General features: G+C 40.8%; 2 protein-coding genes across 4 annotated transcripts in view; both read left to right on the top strand.

Moving 5' to 3' along the window:
• The window catches only part of INPP4A (inositol polyphosphate-4-phosphatase type I A), a 528,838-nt gene that overhangs the window by 51,841 nt on the left and 455,105 nt on the right, over nt 1-21,892 (top strand). The window lies entirely within an intron of this gene.
• The window catches only part of MGAT4A (alpha-1,3-mannosyl-glycoprotein 4-beta-N-acetylglucosaminyltransferase A), a 67,390-nt gene that overhangs the window by 22,362 nt on the left and 23,136 nt on the right, over nt 1-21,892 (top strand). For all 3 annotated transcript variants that reach the window (XM_075265193.1, XM_075265192.1, XM_075265194.1), the window contains exons 3-7: nt 5,546-5,713; nt 12,234-12,374; nt 15,421-15,554; nt 18,124-18,170; nt 20,541-20,654. In XM_075265193.1, coding sequence (XP_075121294.1) covers nt 5,546-5,713; nt 12,234-12,374; nt 15,421-15,554; nt 18,124-18,170; nt 20,541-20,654 — 604 coding nt within the window. The remainder of the gene's footprint in view (nt 1-5,545; nt 5,714-12,233; nt 12,375-15,420; nt 15,555-18,123; nt 18,171-20,540; nt 20,655-21,892) is intronic.

Here is a 21,892-nt window from a genome sequence, read left to right on the forward strand (position 1 = left end):
TAAGACCTTGTAAAATTAATGAGTCACATGACATCAGGATGGCAAATTGGGCACAATTGGTCCATTTTCACTTAGGGGTGTGTTACCTTTTGTTGCCAGGGGTTTATACATTAATGGTTATATGTTGAGTGATTTTGATGACCCACCAAATGTATACTGTTATACAAGCTGTAGACTGACTACTTTAGATTGTATCAGTGTTGTTTCTTTAGTCTTGTCCCATGAAAATATATAATGAAATAACTTAAAAAAATGTGAGGGGTGTACTCCCTTTTGGGAGATACTTTATATCTGGCCAATATTTTCAGTCCAGTATTCCTAGATCTCCTATATTATGTTCACCTGGGATTTTCTCAGCTATTTGTATGCTCTTATACGGTTACTGCTGGCAGAGTTTCATGTAAACAAACCAAACTAGTTCTAATGGACAGGGGGGGGGGGGGGACTGCTTTGTATTGTACATGCCCACAGCCTCAAAGCAAAATTAGTTGCTGCCATATTATGAGCAGCAGAAAAACTGATAGGACATCATATATGAAGACTTTTATAGAACAGACTATCCAGCCAGACCCTGCACATATTTTGACTTTTCTTGAAAACTCAGGAACCCTTTAAAGGGGTATTCCCACGTCACATACTCACCAGTCTTCACTGCTGTAAAATCTTCTTTCTTCCTGGTTTCTTGCATAATTTAGTGGGCGGGGTTTCACATGCAACCTGCCGTTTAGCTCCGCACCCAAATTAAAGTGTAGCTCCGCCCACCGCATTGCGTTATCCTATGGGGCGGCTGAAGGGCCTATGATGTAATCAAAGGTCTTCAAACAACACTGTATGCACAATATTGGACTATGAAGTACGGGCAGGAGCAACTCCATTCTGTGTTACATACAGAGACTGCTTGTCTCTGCCATAATGAACACAATTGAATTAGCTAGCCTGATAACTGGGGGAACAGAAGAAATGAAAGCAGCTCCTCTCCCCTATCTGAGTGCAGGACCTAGGTCACGTGGTGTAGACACAGGAATAGCTAGATACACAGGCTCGCTCCCGTGCACTTAGCCCCTCCTCCCTCCCCCCTGAGAGCAGCAGATACATCACTTGACTTTTGAGCAGATAAGTCAAGGGCTGTGTCAACAATCAATTGAATAAAGTAAGATAGTGGACAAACAAAGCAGTTTTGCTGAAGCAGTGTATTTAGGAAAAGTCTTACATCCACATTAACAAGCGGTATAGATAGGATCCTTGTGATGGGACAACCCCTTTAACATAGTTACTACTGAACACATTGCATTCACATGAATAGGAACTGTGTGGCATTACCCCCAGAACATCCAGTACATGGTATTCAGAGCTGTCATCTTCCAGCTCTGTACACCCCACAGCTAAACAATAGGGATGCTGAGTGTTGATCCACTGATTTAGTTTTGATAAGTTATCGTAAAGATAGGCCATCAATATCTACTCTTTTATACATTTTATTATAGAACTGTGCTTATTGGAAAAATGTTTTCACTCCACAATATAAGTCTTTATTCGGGTCCTTGCACATGAACATGTGCTGTGTCAGTGTGTTAGGTGTATTGTTAATGAGTTGCCCAGTGACCCAATATTACTTATGGCCTCATAGACCTACCTCTATGTTATCATTGGTCGGTACAGGTTGCTGTGAGCTCTGGGACAAAACTCAGCACAGTCCTGTTCCTGTCCATTTTGCAGTCTGGACACGCGGCAAGAACAAATTACTATGGGCCTGCAGATTTTCCTGTGCCTTTAGTGTAAAGAGCCTGCATGCTTCCTCATCCATTGCAAGCAGCTCTGACCCATTCAGCACAGGAGCTCATAAAGGCTCAGTTCATTTGTATTCTTAGCAATTTAATAAAAAGCAAAGCATTTTTTTTTTAAAAACCATATTAGTCATTAGATGGTAATGGTGGACTAAAAAGATGATTTGTGGCAATAGCATAAGCAGCTCCTGTATCCAGGCTATGTGCTAAGCTCAGTGCTCTGTACAGTAAGTATTTTGAAGTTTTCACATTTTTGTGATTTCTGAGAAACTTTGAATTGTAAGACTCTCACTGTGCGCCTAAAATATTTATGATGATACACAAATATTTTAAAATGTAGCAATCTGGGAATTTTTCTCCTCTTACTCACAACCAATGAAATGTATATTAGTTCCTATTTCAGTTATTTATTTATTTTTTTCTATCTGTTTCTCAAGATACACTTGTTTGATGCATATAGGCGGCCGACACTATTCCCACTGGATCGAGCTGCAGAAATTCTAATTAATACGGGTCTGCAGGCGGCTTTATTCAGTAAGCTGTAAAGTCGCTGATCACAGAATTCTCCACTAAAATTGTTCACTTTGTTCCGCTTTTGCTTACAGTGTATATTTATAAACCACAAAGACAAAAAAGACAAACTGCTGGCAAATAAGAGGAATTTCACACAGGACGCTCAATTAACCATGTAGTAACTACTTCTGAAAATGAATGGGACTAAACAAACATTTAGCCAAATTACTTTGCAAGCCTCACCTAGAAATGATGTGAATGTACAACTCTATGGAGTATGGTGACACTATTATAAATAACAGTAAATAAATGTATCTCTATTAGCACTGCGGAGATCACTGGCACAACAGAACAACTATAACAATTCTCCCATATTACAGTAAAACTCCTATGATTTGACATTTAGGCATTTGTGTAGTCTTCCTAAAATATAGGAATAATCAGGAATCTTTATGGGAAGCTGTCGGCATATTTCTGCTCTATCTCTGGGCATCCTGAATTGACAGACTTCGTTGTTGCACAAAAACTGTCTTAGCAGGCTGCAGCAAGTAAGTACTGCGAGAAAAATTGCGATGGCAACACATCATGTTTTTTTCCCGCAGAACTTTTCAAGGAAATTCCGCAGGGGCTTCCTCTGCGCCCTTTCTGTTTCCATTATAGTTATAGGGAAACTGCTGCCATTTCCTTTGGTATAATTGACAGGCTGCGATTTCCAAAACCACACTGGTTTTGGAAATCATAGCATGTCTGATGCTCATATTTTTCTGCAAGGGCTGTAAAACACAGTGTTTTTTTCCGGTTTATGACACATGGGGCCCTGGCCTTAAAGAAAATCATATCTAGTTGTGCGTTGCTCCAATCACTGTGCAGTTTTTATTTTCAAGAGCAGAATACAGGATGAAATCTGTTGTGATTGGTTGCTATAAGCAAATAAGGCATAGTTCACATGGGGAAAGCCACGTCAGAATAGGACTAAAATACACCTGTCACGGCTTCCGACAGTCTCGGCTTCCCATTCCGGAGTAGGTTCAAATGAATGGGCCTAGTCCGGAGCGTTCTGCCACAAGGCGGACGCCGCGGCTGAATCAGCTGCGGAATCCACCTGAAGAAAGAGCAGCTCATGGGAAAAAAGTAAGCTAGCGGCCTACATAGACCGCTATTGTGAGGGGGTGGATTATGATTCAGTGCCAAAATCCACCCCCTCTTGCCCCATTTGAACGGGGCCTTAGACAGTTTTCTGTAAACGGAAACTGTTGGTACCCAAAACATAACATAGTAGGGCGAGTTCACACCTGCACCCGGTCACCGCTTTGTGGGTTTCAGTCTTCTGCTTGAGAAACTGGACAGGAGATGGAAACCTGGCAGTCAGTGTCCACGTGTAAGCGTCTTTTGGCCTCCGCGGCGAAAGTTTTGTTTTTTTTTTAACTGGACACAAAGTCTTGCATGTCAGACTTTGCGTCCGGTTTAAAAAACTGGTTTCGCTGCGGAGATGTAGAAGACGCTCACAGGCGGACATGATTGGTCTGAAAACTGACTGCCGGTTTCCAGTTTCTCGGGCAGAAGACGGAAACCCGCAAAGTGGAGACCAGGGCGCAGGTGTGAAATCGCCTAAACCAACCCCAGTACCTTAAGGTGAACACAGTGTTTTCATATGCTTCTTATTTTTATATAGATGAGCCAAGAGTGCCTAGAGGGTTTGTTCTGGGGTGACTGAGAATTGCTGGAAGATCTTCTTCTCTTGGCAATACTGAATAATCTGAGCTTTCCCTCATCTGCTCCTAAGCAGGGAGAAGAACTTGCCACGAGTCGTGGCCACCCCAGAACACTCCCCCATGCACTCTTAGCTCATTTGCATAGGATTAAAAAGCATTTTTTTTTTGTCAAAATCAAGTAGCCATTCCACAAACGAATTATAGCACTGTGCTCAGTTCAGAGCACTGTAAGGTACAGGGGCTGGTTTAATAACAGTTTTGATGCTGATGAACCCCCTTTAAGAACATTTCATAAATATCCCTCATAGGCAGGCGGACAAATATCTGCTGTAGGTTTCCTGCAACCTCTCGCTGCCCAGTCTGGTTTGAGTAACCTATTCCCTTTAGGACCTAGAGCTCTAAAAATTGTGACATTTTCTCTCTTTAAAAAAAACATCAAGTGATAGTGACTTACCTTACCTTGGTTATGAATGGCTTAAAATCTGGACTATCTGATTATCCTGCCCCTCTCTGATTCTATTAATGATGTAGAATAAGGTACAAACTACTTGTACACTTGTAGTATTTTTTAATTCAATACTATGGACACTATTTTTCTTGTGTAGTCATGACCTTACCTAAAAGGAATCTATTACCAGCACCCCTTTGGCTTAACTCTTGCACCTATTGAGTGGTCCCTCCAAACTCCTGTTTGAGCCAGCACTAAGCAGTACATCCTGTATGTTAATACTTGCCCCTTCTATTTGCATATGTCCCCACTAAAGTAAAATAGACAACACTCTGTATGCCTTTCACTCCATTTGGACCCCTTGGGATACGCACTGTGTTCTACGTGGTGTTTGAATCCGGTCGTCCTCTCCCCCACCCCACCCCCTTCTCCCTTCCCTCCCCCTCTCCTTTCTCTTGTTATTGTTTTTCTTTCTTTTCTCTTTTGTTGTCTTGTTGGGTTGTTTGTTGGCCCCCATTATCTCTGTTCTTGTATGAGGGTTTGGCCCATAGCCTTTCCCTCTCTCTGATGTACCATTTCTGCTTTTGTTTGTTTTATATCTTGTTATGGAAAAAATTTCTCAATTAAAATTACTGTTAAATAAAAAAAAAGTTAAAATATTTGGTGTGTGTTGAGATGGGACCGGAGCAGTAGAGAGCAGGGGGAACCTGAGAGCAGTCAGAACAAGCGTGCCAGTGGATTACTAAGGTGTATTTTTAACCCACTCTGGAACCATTTTGTTTCCTGATTGGAAAATCCTTTGACTATACCGTAAAACTTTTAATACAAGTGAAAAAAATTGTACAAAAACTGTCTACTTAAAATATATAGTATAGCATATATCCCATTGGGTGATAAAATAAGTCATTTCTATTGTGTTCCAGTATTTGATATTGAAATTACTATATTTTTGAGTACAGGTTTTTTTTTAGGGAAATCTGGAGGTGGGGGATTATTCTCTATTGTAGTAATGAAAGAAGACAGCTATTACTCCTTTCTACATAAAATGTAACTAATAGAAAGCTATTGCCATGATTTTATTTCTACAGAGAAATTGATTGCTTATCAGCGTGAATTTCATGCTTTGAAGGAACGCCTACGTATTGCCGAACATAGAACTCTCCAGCGCTCCTCAGAGCTCCATGCTATCCTGGAACAATTCCGGAGGGCCGTGTCCGAGGCCAATGGGAGCAGAGATGCTTTAAGTCATTTTTCAGGTAAATGGGCCTGGTTTTCTAATACCCTTGCCAAATGATAAACCTTTCCAATGACGTTTTATGGTGAACGTGAAAATTGAATATTGAATGTAAAAAGCGGCAATGATCTTGGGGGACAGGGGTTTTTATGTTCTGTTTTTTTTTCCATTATTTCAGCCTTTCCTGTTTTGATTGTTTTGTATGTGCTGTTTTGTTCTCCCTCATATACTTAGCCTTCTATAAATAAATGTAATCCCAGGCCCAGCATTTCCACGGCTCCAGTATTTTAGTCATCTTACTGAATACAGATATTATTTTCAGATTTATATATACAATACTCTATTTTATGCATTTGTATTTTTGTGCGGATGTGAGAGAGAGGATTCCATTAAGATATTTCTTTTCTATGGAAATAGTGAGAAATGGGCCAGTGTTTGCCTGCAGTCTCAGCAGTGTATACTGACAGGAGATTATACTTATTTGCAGATGTCACATTACATACAGGCCAATGATTTGTGATGACATACAGCCAGAATCCCCTGTAGGCCATTATTTTAACCTCTCTTAGTATTCCTGGCTTTATCTAATAGGATAGGTTTGCTGACTGCGCGGAATGAAATGATGATCTCATTATTTGGGTGTATACCTATAGCATATAGCATTGACACTTTGGTCAAACATGTATATAAGGATGAAGCTTACTCTGCCCATGGTCAGCCTCTCGTATTCAGTAATATTGCACAAATAAAGCTTAGTTCATACAAGTCTGTTTGCAAATGTGCATAATACGGAACCACAATACAGATGTATTATAGACCATATTATATCAGTGAATAACAGATTTGTATTACTTTTCCATGACACTGAAGACATTAAGTAGAAAAACAACATTTCATTACTACATGTCCCACTGTCACTGTCACTCCTTTACCTCTTTTATGTATTATGTATTATTTCTTGCAGTGCAGCCTCGTGATCAGATGCCATCTTGATTTTAGATTTCTCTCCATCTGTTTTGTTACCAGTGGTGCCTGTTTGCAGCATCTTATGGACAGCTTTAGCCATTGCCACCTGTACCTAAGCAAGGCTAGCTTAGCACCAAGGTTGGCTTTGATGTGTCACTATGAAGTGGCTCCAGTGCGATATAGACATAGAGCGGCAAGAATAAAAAGAGCTGAGAGGCTTACACATGGAATCCCTGAATAGAGCACATGACAAACTTGAGTTCTGAGTGGATTTTCCTTATAATTACATAAAAAACCTTTTGATGTACAGATGTAATACTTATGCAATATGGATGCCATATTGTGTATAGACACATGCATGTTGTGAACCAGCTCCAGAGGTTTCAGTAGGCGTTTCCATCTTAACAACAGATTAAAGTAGTGCATGTATTCTATTTTTCACACCCATAAACACCTCTTTAGTTAACATTAGCTTTTACAAATCAAATAAGACTTGCATATACTGGTGATAAATATACTTGTGTGAAAGCAGTCTTATTGGAATGCTGCCATATCTTAAAGGGATTTTCCCTGAATCTTAAAAAAAACCTTTATGAACCATGCATATAAACTGTCTGCTTTGTAATTGTGACTTCACTTACCTTCCCAGGTGTTGACTCTGCCAAGTACTGAGTATAGCCCGGATTCCCCTGTGTACATGGGGCTTTAGTCTACAATGGCCAGAGTGAGCAGTCCTGTACTGTGTAGCACGTGACTATCTGCTTAAATGGCCACTAACAGACAGTGTAGCCTCATTTAACAGAGCATGTGATTCTGGACCAAAATGCAATGCACTTTATTAAAAAATGTTGCCATTTTCTGACTGGAAATCCTCTCTAAACTTCCTGGCAATAGGTTAATGCTGCTCACTCCATTACTACAGAAAGTGCATCTTTATAAACCAACAAATTCACAAATCAAGTGGACGGGAGGGGTAGTTCTCACTTCACAGGAAGGGCCGGGAGAGGTTTCTTCACTTCCTCTACACTGCAGTGAGATGAGTCTGCATCTTCTCATAACATTGAGAGTATAATGAGAGTCTGAATAGTTCTCTCTACTTTTTAACTAGCTACTTTATGTTATCAATGATGGTATATTAGTCCTGCATAGCAAGTAGGTTTCCTGAATATGTTCAGATCTCTCTTTTCCTGTGTCAGTATTTTCACAGGGGTTAATTTCAACCACTAAATATGTGCTTCACAGTTGGCTGAATGGTGTATAAACTGATGATAATAAAATATAACCTTTATTAGTTGCCACATAGGCTAAAAACGTCCACACATACTACATATATAAGACCCATATATGTGAAAACCACTGTATGGGAGCAGGCTATTATCTCCCTCAGTGAACACTCAGCCGTTCTATGTGTATTGATGAGAATCAAAAGTGGACACACTATTATGACACAGTGTTCCACCATGAATATACACTCACAACTATTCAGAGTTGGCTGAGAATAAAGTTACATTGACTCATTGTAACATTGCTTAGCCAATTTAAACTGGTAACATATATGGTAAATAAAAAATGAGATAGCTTTGAATAGGTGCTCTGAGATCATATGAAGCAGACCAGTATTGCCATAATAGTTAAAGGCAGCTCTAGTGTGACTTTTATAGACTATCACTGCTGCCCAACTAACCCTATTCCCACAAAGTCACAGGTATCTGGTTATTATTATTACCCTGCGCTTATAAATAGGGATTGGTGGCTAATTGGTGGCCGCCACTAACACAACGAGATCCCAAGGATGCAATATATACCCCTATCTCGGACCTCACGGTTACTACAAACTGGCTCTACGCGTTTCGCCTGTAAGCTCAGGCTCATCAGGAGCTGTATCTTGGGTATAGTAACCCTAAAAGAAAGGGAAAGCACCATTAACGATGTGCAGTAAAAACTGCAATTCTCGGGGCACTGATGGTGTGCCCCGATACTTAGCGTGTCTGACGTCTTGCCTCCGTCCTCACGGCACTATATAGTGCCGTGCGCACCATGGACACGCCCCCATCTCGCCGACTGCCAGATGAGCGGCCAATAGAGTATCTCACCGTCCGTCCAGCCCATCCACATCATCGTGGGGGCGTGTCAAGTCCTCCTGTCAGCTGTTCACCAAAGTCACATGATCGCTACTCACAATATACATAGCGATCAGCTATATTGAGCGATCTCTCACATCTAAAAGCAGACGGTTGATCTAGAAGAATAAACCAATCTGGATCTGCAGAATCATAAAGGATTCCCCTATTGTGAGTAGTTCTATGTGTCCATTATTCAGGGATTAATGCGTATCCCTCTTGAAAAGTACAGGATGTCAGGGGTCACATATAATGTCATGTCGATAAAGGAGATCAATGTATCAATATACAAGAGATATTGCATCTGGATTATAAGTTAGTGAACTCAGTGTATGTCAAGGTAGGTATAACAATCCTTCAAAGAGTATCTTCTACAAAACCATACACATGATATAAATCCCCATATCCGTAAATATATATTCTCTGAAATTTCCCGATTGGGCTACCCAAGGACCATCCTATCCTATCTTATCTTGTCATCCATTATCAACATTCCTATCTAGTAGGGATCCTGTGTCAGGGATCTTTTTAGATGCATTATGTACTGTATTTGGAGTCTAGTGTCTGGATCTCCTATATTATGTTCACTTCAGCTTTTCTCAGCCATTTGCTATTTTACAGTTACTTCTGTCAGGATTACATGTAAAGAAACCAGTAGAAGTGATAATGGATGAGGTTGGAGGCTGCCTCAGAAATGCAAAAAGTGCTGCAGCCGTAATAGGGCTATTAGCAGTAGAAAAAAATGATACATGATAGGCCAGGGAACAAATTGCCCAGCAAGATCCTGCAGATATTTCGTGAGGACCTTTCATCACCTCCACTATGTCCAGTTCTTTGCATCTTTGATTCTAGCTGGATTCTCTGATTTATTTATTATTTTTATTTCTCACTCCCTATGTTCCACATCAGTAACATACTATATAGGGTCTGTACTGTCAGGTAGAAGTAAACAATGGTTGCGATTCTGAGCTCTGACACTGCTCAACTTCGATTGGAGCTCTGTATCTCACCCTGTTGCCTCACACTGTCCACCTGAAAGTACAGAGTCTAAGTAGCACATCAGGCCTCAAAGATTACTGCACTGGTTGCTTGGAAATGGTGGGGGCTAGAAAAAATCCAATTGTGCCACAATCAGTGGAGCAGAGCCTATTAACAGGTGCTAAGCATGGGATTTGGTGGAAGTGGTGAAGGGTCCACTTTATCAGAAACTATTCATGCTCTGATCCTGATTGTGCTATCCTAGCAGAGCATCCATGGTTATGTAGCATATATTAAACAGCTATAAGGATGAAATACCCTGTTTGCCCAAAAATAAGTCATCTCCCGAAAGTAAGACATAGCAGAAGTTTTGTTGAATTGCCTAATATAAGGCACCCCCCGGAAGTAAGACATCCCCCAATAATATCTTTCTGTGTAAAGATTGTATGAAGAAAAACATTGCAGCCGGCTGAACACTGTGCGTGATGTTCCGTGTGCACAGGTATGCCGGCTGCTGATGCTGCTGCGATACGTTGTATCCACTGTTCCTGAGCTGTGAGATGCCCGCTGTGCATGCACTAAGCATTGTATGCGGCGGTGGGGTCCACTCTCCTAGCTCATCCCACAGCAGCAGAATCAGTGGATACAATGTACGGTATCACAGCAGCCAGCTTTCCTGTGCACACAGAGCACACAGCGTTCAGTCGGCTGCAATGTTTTTCTTCATACAGTCTTTGCACATCAAGCACATTTCAGTGTAGCACAGTGGTGGCAGCAGCACACAAATATAAAATGACATCCCCTGAAAATAAGACATAGCATATCTTTAGGATCAAAATTTAATATAATACACTGTCTTATTTTCGGGGAAACACAGTAGAGAAGGCATGCTCCTTGATGAAGATTGACTACAGGGTGTATTCAGTGCCAACAGTGTTCAGCAAAAAAGGAGAAGTTTTAATTGGGCTTTTTTTTTTTTTTTTTTTTTTTAGTGATTGGCTAAAATATCATCTGCCATTGAAAGTTAAAGTACTTTTATTTAAAGTCTGATTATTTCTTTTTTTTCCCCATTGGAATACTGCTTTAGTGGAAGGCTGTCACCTTCCCAGCCACTGTAAACCACTGCTATAGTACTGTACAGGCTATGAATACATGTCCATTCATACCTTTGAAATGTTGATGAGCCCCAGGGGTGGGCATAAAAAGCTGTTTTAACTGATATGTAAATGAGGTTCACAGAGCACAGGGGGAGTTGTCATCAATCCCTGAGCACAGCCACGTTATCATTAAACACGCCTATCCAGTCTTCTTGTTTCGGTCCCTGGGCATAGATAGATCTGCATCATCCAATCTGATGTCAGTGATCTCTGCCGAAATCCCGTGCATGTGCAGTACACGTCTGTAGTCTAGAACGTGTCCAAGTGTACTACGCATGCAACGCCTGCAAGTTCCTCCCTCATACTCAAGCCTCCAATTCTTCTTTTCTGAGTATAAGACGGAACTGGAAGGTAGCACATGTGTGCTCAGACACATAGGTTGAGTTGGTGGAAGGTTTTTAAAGGGGTTATCCAGTTTCCAAAAATTATCTGCAAATACACCCACAACAGTGCTAAATACTCACTGTTTTCTTGTGCCGCCTTTTCTTGGCTTTAATTTGCTTGAGACTCCTTGTGTTATGGTTATTTACATGCAATGAATTTGTGAACAAACTACATTTCCCATGAGTCTCCTGTCTGCATCAGCATGTTACCTCAGATGTGGGAGTCATTTATTTCCTCTGATTTCATTGCATGGAAAAGTGGAGAAGGGAAGGGTACACAGAGAGTGTGAGCAGAGAGATGAATCATGGGAAATGTAGTTTGTCCACAGATCCACTGTGAGCAACATTTTGTTGTTAGTTCTAAAATTTTGTGCCGATTACTCTTGCAGCATACCTTCCATCGCTAGGTGGAGCTCTCTGTATATAGAATAATAATAAATAATATTATTTATAGAGCTCCATGGTGCTGTACATTTGAGGGATTATATACAGTACACAACATATACTTGGACACAGTGGGATTGAGGGCCCTGCCTGCAAGGGCTTACAGTCTATAAGGATATATTGTATGTCCGAGTCAATGTAATGAGAAACCTGTATTCAGCAGATGCTGTCACTGGTTGCTGCAGTCAATTAGGATTTTATCATTTTTCTCTGTGGCTGTGCAAAGGAAGAATAGGATTTGGAGCTTTTTATTAGAAAAACAGAAATCCAAACCATATAAAGCACTTAAAACTATAGGATGCTTTTTTTTTTTCCAAATTACGGTAAACTAGAAGTTGGAAGTACTAGCAATAAGGAGGTCTTCTTGTGTAGCCTATGTAAACCATCTGGTTGTGTTAGATGTCAGGATGTACAATGTGTTATTACTGTTGATTCACCACAATTCCATTTATCATGCAACCCTAACTAGTGTTTTTTTTTTTTCTTTTTTTCAGATGAAGCTCAAAAACTGTTGAAGGATTTAAATTACAGAAAATCACTTCAAGTGCCAAATATATACTACCATATGCCTCATTTATTAAACCATGAAGGAAGCCTCCAGCCTGCTGTGCAGGTTGGTCTTGGAAGAACAGGAGGTATGAACTTCCAAGATAAATGCATAACTCATATCTGCCAAAACCATCAGTGCACAGTGTTTTTCTCCTTCTTTCTTCTTTTTTTCCCACTGTCTTTTGTTCCCTCTCATTTCCAGCTTTCCTTCAGTGGGCTGATTTTTTTTTTATACCTAAACGGCTGATTTAATAGATTTTTGAAATTCATTTAAAAAACGGATTAGAAAAATTGCTTTTGTTTTCAAATCGGCATGTATTTTTTGCCTTTTAAATCAGTTATCATTGACTTAAAGAGGACCTTTCACCTCCTGGGGCACATGCGGTGTAAAACACTGCTAGAAAGCTGACAGTGCACTGAATTCAGAGCACTATAGGCTTTCACGATCTGTGCCCCTGGTGAAGAGCTATCGGTGCTGGTACCATGGCTCTTGACTGTCAGAACTGCGTTCCTGACCATCAGTCAGGAATGCCCTTTCTCACAGTAGCGCCTATAGCGCTGTACTGTGAGAGCGGTGAGGAACGCCTCCTTCCCCTCCTGATAGTACTCATCTATAGACGAGTACTGGGGGGGACGTTCCTTACCACTCAGCGTCATTGCTGGCCGGTAAGGAATGTCCCCTCTCACAGTACAGCGCTATAGACGCTGCTGTGAGGAAGGACGTCACTGACTGACTGTCAGAAATGCCCTTCTGACAGTAAAGAGCCACGGTCCCGGCACTGATAGCTCTTTACCGGGGGCACAGAACGTGAAAGCTGGCTTTCTAGTGGTGTATTACTCCATATTGTGCCCCAAGTGGTGAAAGGTCCTCTTTAAAAGGCAAAATGGCTCTTTTTAAAAAAATGCTTTTGTTTTTCCAACGTGTTTTATAATCAGGACTGCAGAGTCAGGACCAATTTTGGGTGAAGTCTGAGTCGGAAAAAAGTTAACTATAGTATACAGTTATATATTATACAATTATTAATATTATCTAATTAGATACATGGCATGTTGCATATGTACTTTTTGGCCACGGCCCCTTGTGGTGTAAACGTGTGGAATAAATTGCAGCGTTTTATATTCACAGCAAGGTGGATGGGATTCTATCCCTGAGGCCAGACTGCAATTTAAAAAAATCTGGTGCGGTTTTGAAAATCGCATCATGTCAATTATACCTACGGAAACGCTGTTGATTTTCTTATAGGTATAAATGAATCAGAAAGTCCACAGATTAAACCTCTGCAGACTGTGAAAAGCGATGTGGGAAAAATCGAGATGGGTTGCCACTGCGTTTTTTCCCCCACAGTGCTTTTTTTTGCTGCGGAACGCTAAGTGAGGCTTAATAAAAATTCTGTCTCTGACTTTTTAATGAATTAGAGGGGCTTCTTCTGACTGACCAAGCCATTTATAAAAGAGTGTTAGTCAGAACAGGAATCGGAGTCAGGAAAAATAGAGCAGTCTGAGTCAGAGGTTCAGTATATCTACTCCACAGATCTATTTTTAACTGTGTGTGATCCAGCCATAGATAGGTATAGATATTTTACAGCTGATCCAGATTTAGCCTAGTTTTGGTTGGACCTTAAACATTACAATTACTTAAATTATATGGCAAAATTAGTGAGAGAAAACTCAAAAAACTTTATTGAAAAATAGCACGCAGGGGGGTTAAGCGACCGGCCGCCAGCAAAGTCGGCGTGCCGGCTGTGTCCATTCATTCCTATGGGTGTGTGCTATTCGAAACGGGAGTTTCGAATAGTACTCGCTCATCTCTACTACACATATATAGTGGTGTAACAATAGTGATAGCATATGGCCCTTGCTATTGCATAGTCCTCATGTTGCGTGAACAGCTGCTTGAGGACTAAGGGTCAATGCTGCAAAACACCCTTCACTAATCAGTTGCTGATCAAGAGGCTGAAGATATAGACGCTTCTGATAAAATACACATGCGTGCTCATCATCCACGTGTATGAAGAAACTGGGAGTTCCAGTCCCAACAACACACTATAACCTAAACTAAAACCTCATTTACAACCTCATCAGGTAGTAGTATGAAGCGTATAGTTCTGTGGGGTATAGGAGGGAATTGATCTCTTACTCCCAGGTAATCACAGAGTAATCTGTCCACAGTTTACTTCCCTCCCACTACTGAATGCTGTGACTATTAGGGTCCATTCACACGGAGTAACTTGCCGTGTCATGTGCCACGTATACGGCGTGTGAGACTGTGCGCGCCGTAAAAGCTCCCATTGATTTCAGTGGGAGCCTGGATCGTATATGCCGTGTTATTTTGCAGCCGTGATTTTGCAGCACGTTACTATGTGTGAATGGACCCTTAGGCAGCCGCTTGTTATTCCTGATGGTTTTTAGTAACAAAGTTACAATTGCTACCTCAGCGTCACAGCAAATAAATCTTAATATACAATGACCTCCTGATCCAGATACTACATGTGGATATTAGTGATGAGCCACATCAATCATAAATAGATACATATTTGGGTCAGCCAGAGACTAGGATAATCATATGTCCCTGTCCATATTTGCACTCTAATGCTCTCGGGGCATTACAATAGGCATTTGCTACTAATGTTGCAGCCCTCAATGTAGCCTCGCCTCAGCTAATTGCGATAAATTTCCTCTCTACGCGTTTCCCTTGGCATTACCCTGTCTACCAAGCTCATCAGGAGAGTACCATATATAAGGAGACAGATAAAGACTCCAAAATAAATAAATTGCGATGAAAACCACATTTCTCAGTGCCCTGGTGGTGGACGCCGATACTTGGTGTAATGTGTATAAGAGCAAATGTTTTCAGCTATGGCTATACACAGATTGTGCTTTGTGACATTAACATTGCAAATGTTGTGCTGCTATTTGGAACTAATGCTATTTGATGTGGTCATGCTGTAATCCAGCAGGGTTAAATTTCTGATGACTGTTAGGTCATAGATGCAGCAATATGCAAGCAAGCTCTTACAGGGCGATGTAAAGTCATTGAGTAACTTGTTGGTTTCTTAGACATCAATGTTTTTTTTTTTTGGGTATCTTGTCAGTTAAACCATTTTTTTTTGTCTGTTTCATTTTTCTTCCCAGTGTCAATTGTAATGGGCATCCCAACTGTAAAACGGAAAGTTAAGTCTTATTTGACCGAGACTCTGCATTCATTAATTGATAAATTGTCTCCAGAAGAAAAACTTGACTGTGTTATAATAGTCTTCATTGGGGAAGTAAGTACATCGTACATGTGTATATATCTTATCTGATGTGTGTGTGTGTGTATATAAATATAATATATATATGTGGGAAAGGTAGCTTGGTAGGCAGTGGTGTGGACCCAAACAGCCAGAGACAGTGACAAAGTTGTCTGGTGAATAAAGGTTTATTTTAAAAAAATAAACAGCAAAATAAATAAACCTTACGTTAGGTACAAAAATAAGACAAATAAAATACAGCCTTAACTTCAGGCAAAAAAACAAAACTCCTGCTCGTCCGAGCTCTAACTAACACAAAATAAACCTAGCTGTACGTCTGGATTACTACTGTCCCCACAAAAAACTAGTCCCAGTTTGGTCTCACCAGGAACTCCATTCTTCAGCACAAACCCAGGCATCTCTTCTCACTCCCAGGAACTGCCCTGAAGTGAAAACTCAGCAACTTTTTATAGCTAGTGACAAGCACAAGCCCTCACAACTGAGCTGAGGGATTATCCGTACCTGCCTGGACCACACATATGTGAGGAATCTTGGGGAAATGTACCGACCCTCCAGCAACCTGCCTGTCGCCTTCTCTCAATATATTTATATGCACGTTCTTGCATATGTCTTTTCTTTATGCATGGTCAAATGATTGGACCAGTCTGCACCAAATTTAGATATATCAGATGCTTCCAAATATTTTAGAACAGGTTTCAGTTTTCTAGGGCCTACCTCCATATTATATCACATGACCTATATTAGCCAGTACAAGCTCACTGGTTCTCTCATTTCCAGGCAGATTAGGGCTGCATTTAGGAGAGGAACTGTTAGTTCTTCCCACTTGGACCATGCTCCAGCAACACCAGCCTGTTCCAGAAAAAACACCTACACCATCAGGAGCCCTTACTGAATGGAGGCAGTTAAATCCTGCTATAGGGTCCCCTCTTTCCTAGTTTCTTTGTTATCAGCCATTATCACAGGATTGTATATTCTTAGCCTCACTTCCTTACACCATCATAAGAGGATCACCACAAGTAGTCTTCAGGATTTGTTGGTTTTTTATCTTTACCTTCTTATCTGACAGTAGCAGGTTGTGCACTTTACTACATAATGCTACATGAGAAGGCACAGTAGAGCAGTTGTCTATACCAATTGTGGGGAAGGTGGCTCTGTAGAAGCAGTGGCAAGACAAGGACACACAAAATGTGCAGCAAACTTGTTTATTTTGGAAAAAAACAGGAAAATAAACAAACCTTGACTTCAGGCAACACAGAAACAAAACAAAATACAGCCTTAACTTCAGGCAAAAACAGAATGAAAACCTGTTTGTCTGAGCAACTAACTAAAACAGTAGACTAACCTAACTATACATGTGGCTTACTTCCAGCCACACGAACAAACCAGGAACAATATTGTCTCACCAGACTCAGGGTTACAGGACAGAACCTCACACCTCCTTTCACCTCATGGAACTCCCATAAACTGCAGGCTCTGCAGCCTTTTATGGCCCAGTAATGAGCCCAGGATCTATGCCTGGGCTGAGACCTACTCCAGATCTGCCCTGGACCACACATAGGTCAGAAACCTGGGGCTGATATATATGGACTCCAGCACTCTGCCTGTCACCTTCTCACACAACCAATCACATTATTACTTTTATTTTCAAAAGGACCTTGGACAGCTGACAATGGATTGGTTGCTGTGGGCAAATGCTCCCCCCCCCCCCCCCGATCACTTTACTTAAGTCATACCTTACTGCAACTTATACTTTTTGGGCACATATGTAAGTTTTCAGTAATAAGCCTTGAAGATGGGCGGCAGCATAGCAATCTGTATTATTGCCTTCACATCTGGGTGGTAACCAGTGACATTTGCATATGCACAGTTCTGTTTGACAACTTTTGTGTATTTGCTCTATGACCTATCTTAGTGTATTATGAAATAAAACAAAATGAAAGCCATGTATAAATCTAGGTTGTGTTCACACCAAATGTTTATGTATATTTATGTATATAAATGTGTATGTGTTCACACCAAATGTATATATGTGTATGTATATGTAGGACATGCTATACTTGCCCCAGCATATATGCTGAATATAGTGGACAAACCGTATATAAACATACAACTTGTTATACATATGGTTATGTATGTGAACATAGCTGGATGTATTTAAAGAGGACACAGGCACAGGCTGGGGCACAGGCTGTTCTATATACTGCTGGAAAGCCGACAGTGCCCCCCTCCCCTCCTGATAATACTCATCTATGGACAAGTACTGTGAGCAGAGGGAGGGGGCGTCCCTCCCCGCTCACACTGTACAGCGCGGTAGGCGCTGCTTTGAAGAAGGACGTACCTGACAGACTGTCAGGAACGCCCTTCTGACTGTGAAGAGCTACGGTACCAGGACCGATAGCGCTTTACCCGGGGCACAGATCGGGAAAGCCAATAGTGCGCTGAATTCAGGCTTTCCAGCAGTATATAGAACTGCCTGTGCCCCAAACCATGAAAGGTCCTCTTTAAAGTCATCATTTCATACAAGGGAAACAATAGAAATGCATCTGTTTTATTTGTTCTCTGACATGTTACTTTATCTTTCCAGACAGACCTTGAATATGTACAGAGTGTGGTTGGCAGCTTAGAGAAAGAGTAAGTTCATCTTGATAAATGTATGTACATAAATCGCATGCACATTATCAGCCAGGATGATGACTTGTGACTCGCAGCACTTGTAAATTATTTATGACTGTTAATATATGCATCTGATACTCTTTATAATGCTTTTTGCAACATGTTTTCAGCTTGTGTTGGCAGATGCTGGACTTTTTGCTTGTATATTCTGCTTTATATCATGTAGAGCTATGAAAAGACTGGCTTGTTATTTATGCCTTTGCAAAATAATGACTTCATTTGTTGTGTCAGAGGCATGGAGGGGGATGCAGGACATGCATTATCTTTTCCACCTATTTCTATCATAAAAGAGGACCTTTCATGTCGTCATCAATGTGCCGTTTTATATACAGCTAGAAAACCAACTGAATTCAGCACACTGTCCGCTTTCCCGGTATTTACCCTGGTACTAGAGATACTGGTGCCATTAATTTCAGCACCGATCTCTCCCCATTGTCAGAACGGCAGGCCTTACAGCCTAGCGTCATTGCTGGGCTGGGAAGAACATCCCTCCGACTGTACTCTTCCATAACCTTGTACTGTCAGCGGGGGCGTTCCTTACCTCCCAGTGATAATGCTAAGCTGTAAGGCTGGCCTTAGGCAGTGGGGAGATATCGGTGACAAATTTAATGGCACAATTATCTCCAGCACCAAGGAACATACTGGGACAACCCACAATTCATCTTGTAAAAGAGTATCACAAGATCATGTTAAGCCAGTCATCTTGTGCCACAGAACACATTTGCTGTTACATCTTATAATAGTTCACAATCCTATGCGGGATTTTGACATCCTGCACTACTCTACAGCCTATTTTATTCAGGCTGAATATAGGCTGGAAAGCTTTTCCCCTCACTGCTTGAAGTCTTTTTCTACCCTTTATTATTTTTTTTCTATCCATTCTGACCTTTTTCTCTGAGAAGCCAGGTATAATCCATGCAAAGTCTTAAAGTTATCATTGACTGTTTTACTACGGATACAGCAGAATCTGTAATGTATTCTACTGGGCTTATGGCTAATAGAGCCTTACTAGAGTAACATGCATTACATGTCAAAAATTGCAACATTTCTAGTAGGAAGCATTTTTCCTAAAAACAATACTTAGTTGTGCTATAAGCACAAATTGGATTAAACAAATTAAATATGCATTTTTTGTAACCAAGTTCAAAAGGGAGTCCTATCAGCAGGAAAATGATAAAGTAATGACTATACTTTGTAGGGCTCTTTACACACTTTCCAAATATGCCATTGTTATTCAGCATTGCAGTTCCATTATGCAGAAAATCACTTCAAATTAGGTGTAACGATTCTGCCTGTTTAAGTCTATGCGTCACCCTCCGCTTGCATGCTGCGGCGCAGGAGGCATGTTCAGTTATAATTACTTTCTTTTGGTTCTTGTTGCTCTGACTAAACACTGCCCTACTCCTTCATCTCTGTAATTGATTTTCCACTACACTCATCTCCTCCTTGGGTTCCCTTTGCTCCTGTAATAGTTAATCTTAGCCTTACCTGTGTGATTGACAGCCTATCTGCCAATCAAGTCTGTGGCGGGTTCTGGACTTCCTATAAAAAGGTCATTAGCCCACACAGGTTTGCTGGCTATTGTCATTCAGTCCTGAGACTCTGTCCTTGCTAAGCGCTTCTCTTGTTATTGTATTGTATTTATTGACTTCTGACCTTTGGCTTCCCTTGTTACTACTCTTTTGGATTACAGTTTGGTACTGCTTTGTCTCTCTGGCTTTGACTATTGGCTTGCTGACTCTTCTTCTGTGTTATTCAGAGAAGGGACTGATGCCCAGTTGTCATCTGTCGCCTAGGGCAGTTCAGGCAAGTAGGCAGGGATGGGGTGGGGGGTTCAGTTTAGGATTCACGGTCTCTGTCTTCCCCTTCCTCCCTGGTTTTCATCAGCAACACTAGGGAATTGCACAACTAGCAATTCCCTAACATTAGGGCTTTGGGGGCATTTCTTATCCTACTCAGGCTTCACTCTGTTGTTGTCCACGGGTAGAGATGTCAAACAGAAATTTGTGGGTTGAGTTGTGGAGCAGTTAGAGGAGGTGATCAATGGCACAAAGCCTGGGGAAAATAACAAACACCAAAAGGAGTAATTTCATGGATTATGGAGCTGCAATGCTGAACAACAATAGCATATTTGGAAAGTGTGTAAAGAGTATTATAAGGTACTGTAATGACAATTTCCTGATGATAGACTCCCTTTAATTTTGGCACAAGTATTCTTTAGTGCCCAGATATTTGATGTATATGAAGGCTATGTTTTTTTTAAAGCTTTATTGAGGAGGGCCCCACTCAGAGTCCATAACGTTAAATATTATTTCTCTGTTTTATTAGATTCTCCACAGAAATCGGCTCTGGTTTAGTGGAAGTGATTTCTCCACCTGCCACCTATTATCCAGACTTAACAAATTTAAAGGAGACGTTTGGAGACTCCAAGGAAAGGGTTAGGTATGTAATACAATACACTGTTATGTTACAGGATTAAACACTTCGGTTTCAACTCTCATGTCAGTTTATAAACAGATGCATGTATTAGTGTGGATTGCCTATATATATTTATGGTATTTTAACTACCCGGCAGACTCTGGATTACAGTTCACCCCAAGTAGAACACGTTCAGGGACACTGCATCTTTAAACGCATCTTTAAACGGCTCTACCTCCTGAAATAGATCAAGATGGTTTTTTTAGTCCACACAGGTTTTTAGATATTAGTGGTTAAAGCAGAGGTACATACTGTATAATCGCACTTTCTCTTTAACAAGTGAATAGGAAAACCATGCAGGGAGAGGAGAAGATATTTTTTTTTATTATTATTCTGTCACTGTCACTTTAGACAAGCCTGGGGAAGGTGTACCACAGAGTTTTGTTCATGAAATCACCCCCCCCCCTCCTTCCCCAGTTAATCAAAATAAAAAACACATAATTGGTATCACGAAATCTGTACCAACCCCTAAAATAAAATGAGTACATTGTGTCTTGTTTCTACATGATAAACGCCATAGACCTTAAAATTCCGTTGCCAGAATTGATGTTTTCCAATCAAAACAAAAAGTAATAAAAACTAATCTAAAAGTCTTATGTACCCACAAAGTGCAAAGTCTCGTAAAGCTACAATTAAATAAAATGTAAAAAGTTATGACGGCAGAGGGGGATAAATGTTACTGGTTTAAGGGTAAATTGTGTTAGATCGCTGAATGGCTAAGATACACATAAAGCACCCGAGGAGTGTGTCAGTAGTATTAATTTCAGCCATAAATCTACAATAAAAAAGTGATCATTCAGCAGGGTTTTTGCAATTTTAATGTGATTGTATTGGGTTAAAGAGGATCTGTCACCATGTTAAAAATGCCAAGTGACTTGCCTCGTTTGATTCTCGATGTGCCCCTGAACAATTTGGCATTTGTTGTCTTTTTTAAGTCTCTCCACCCTTTAAAAGAAATGGCTCCTAGAAGATTATATGTAAGTTTCCTCTGAGAAAATAAAGGGTTACTGCTCACTTGGTGAATAGGAGATAATTTACATACAATCTTCCAGGGGGTCCTATCTTTTGAATGGGTGGTCTGGTTGGAAAAACAAAATACCAAGTTGATAAGGGCCATGGCAGGAATCAAATGATGTATGTTATTTTGTACTTGGTGACAGGTCCTGTTTAGCATCTGCTCTCAGGTCAAAACTGAAAATTAG

The sequence above is a fragment of the Leptodactylus fuscus genome, chromosome 2 (genome assembly GCF_031893055.1).
Source record: "Leptodactylus fuscus isolate aLepFus1 chromosome 2, aLepFus1.hap2, whole genome shotgun sequence".
In the NCBI taxonomy this organism is placed as follows: Eukaryota; Metazoa; Chordata; class Amphibia; order Anura; family Leptodactylidae; genus Leptodactylus; species Leptodactylus fuscus.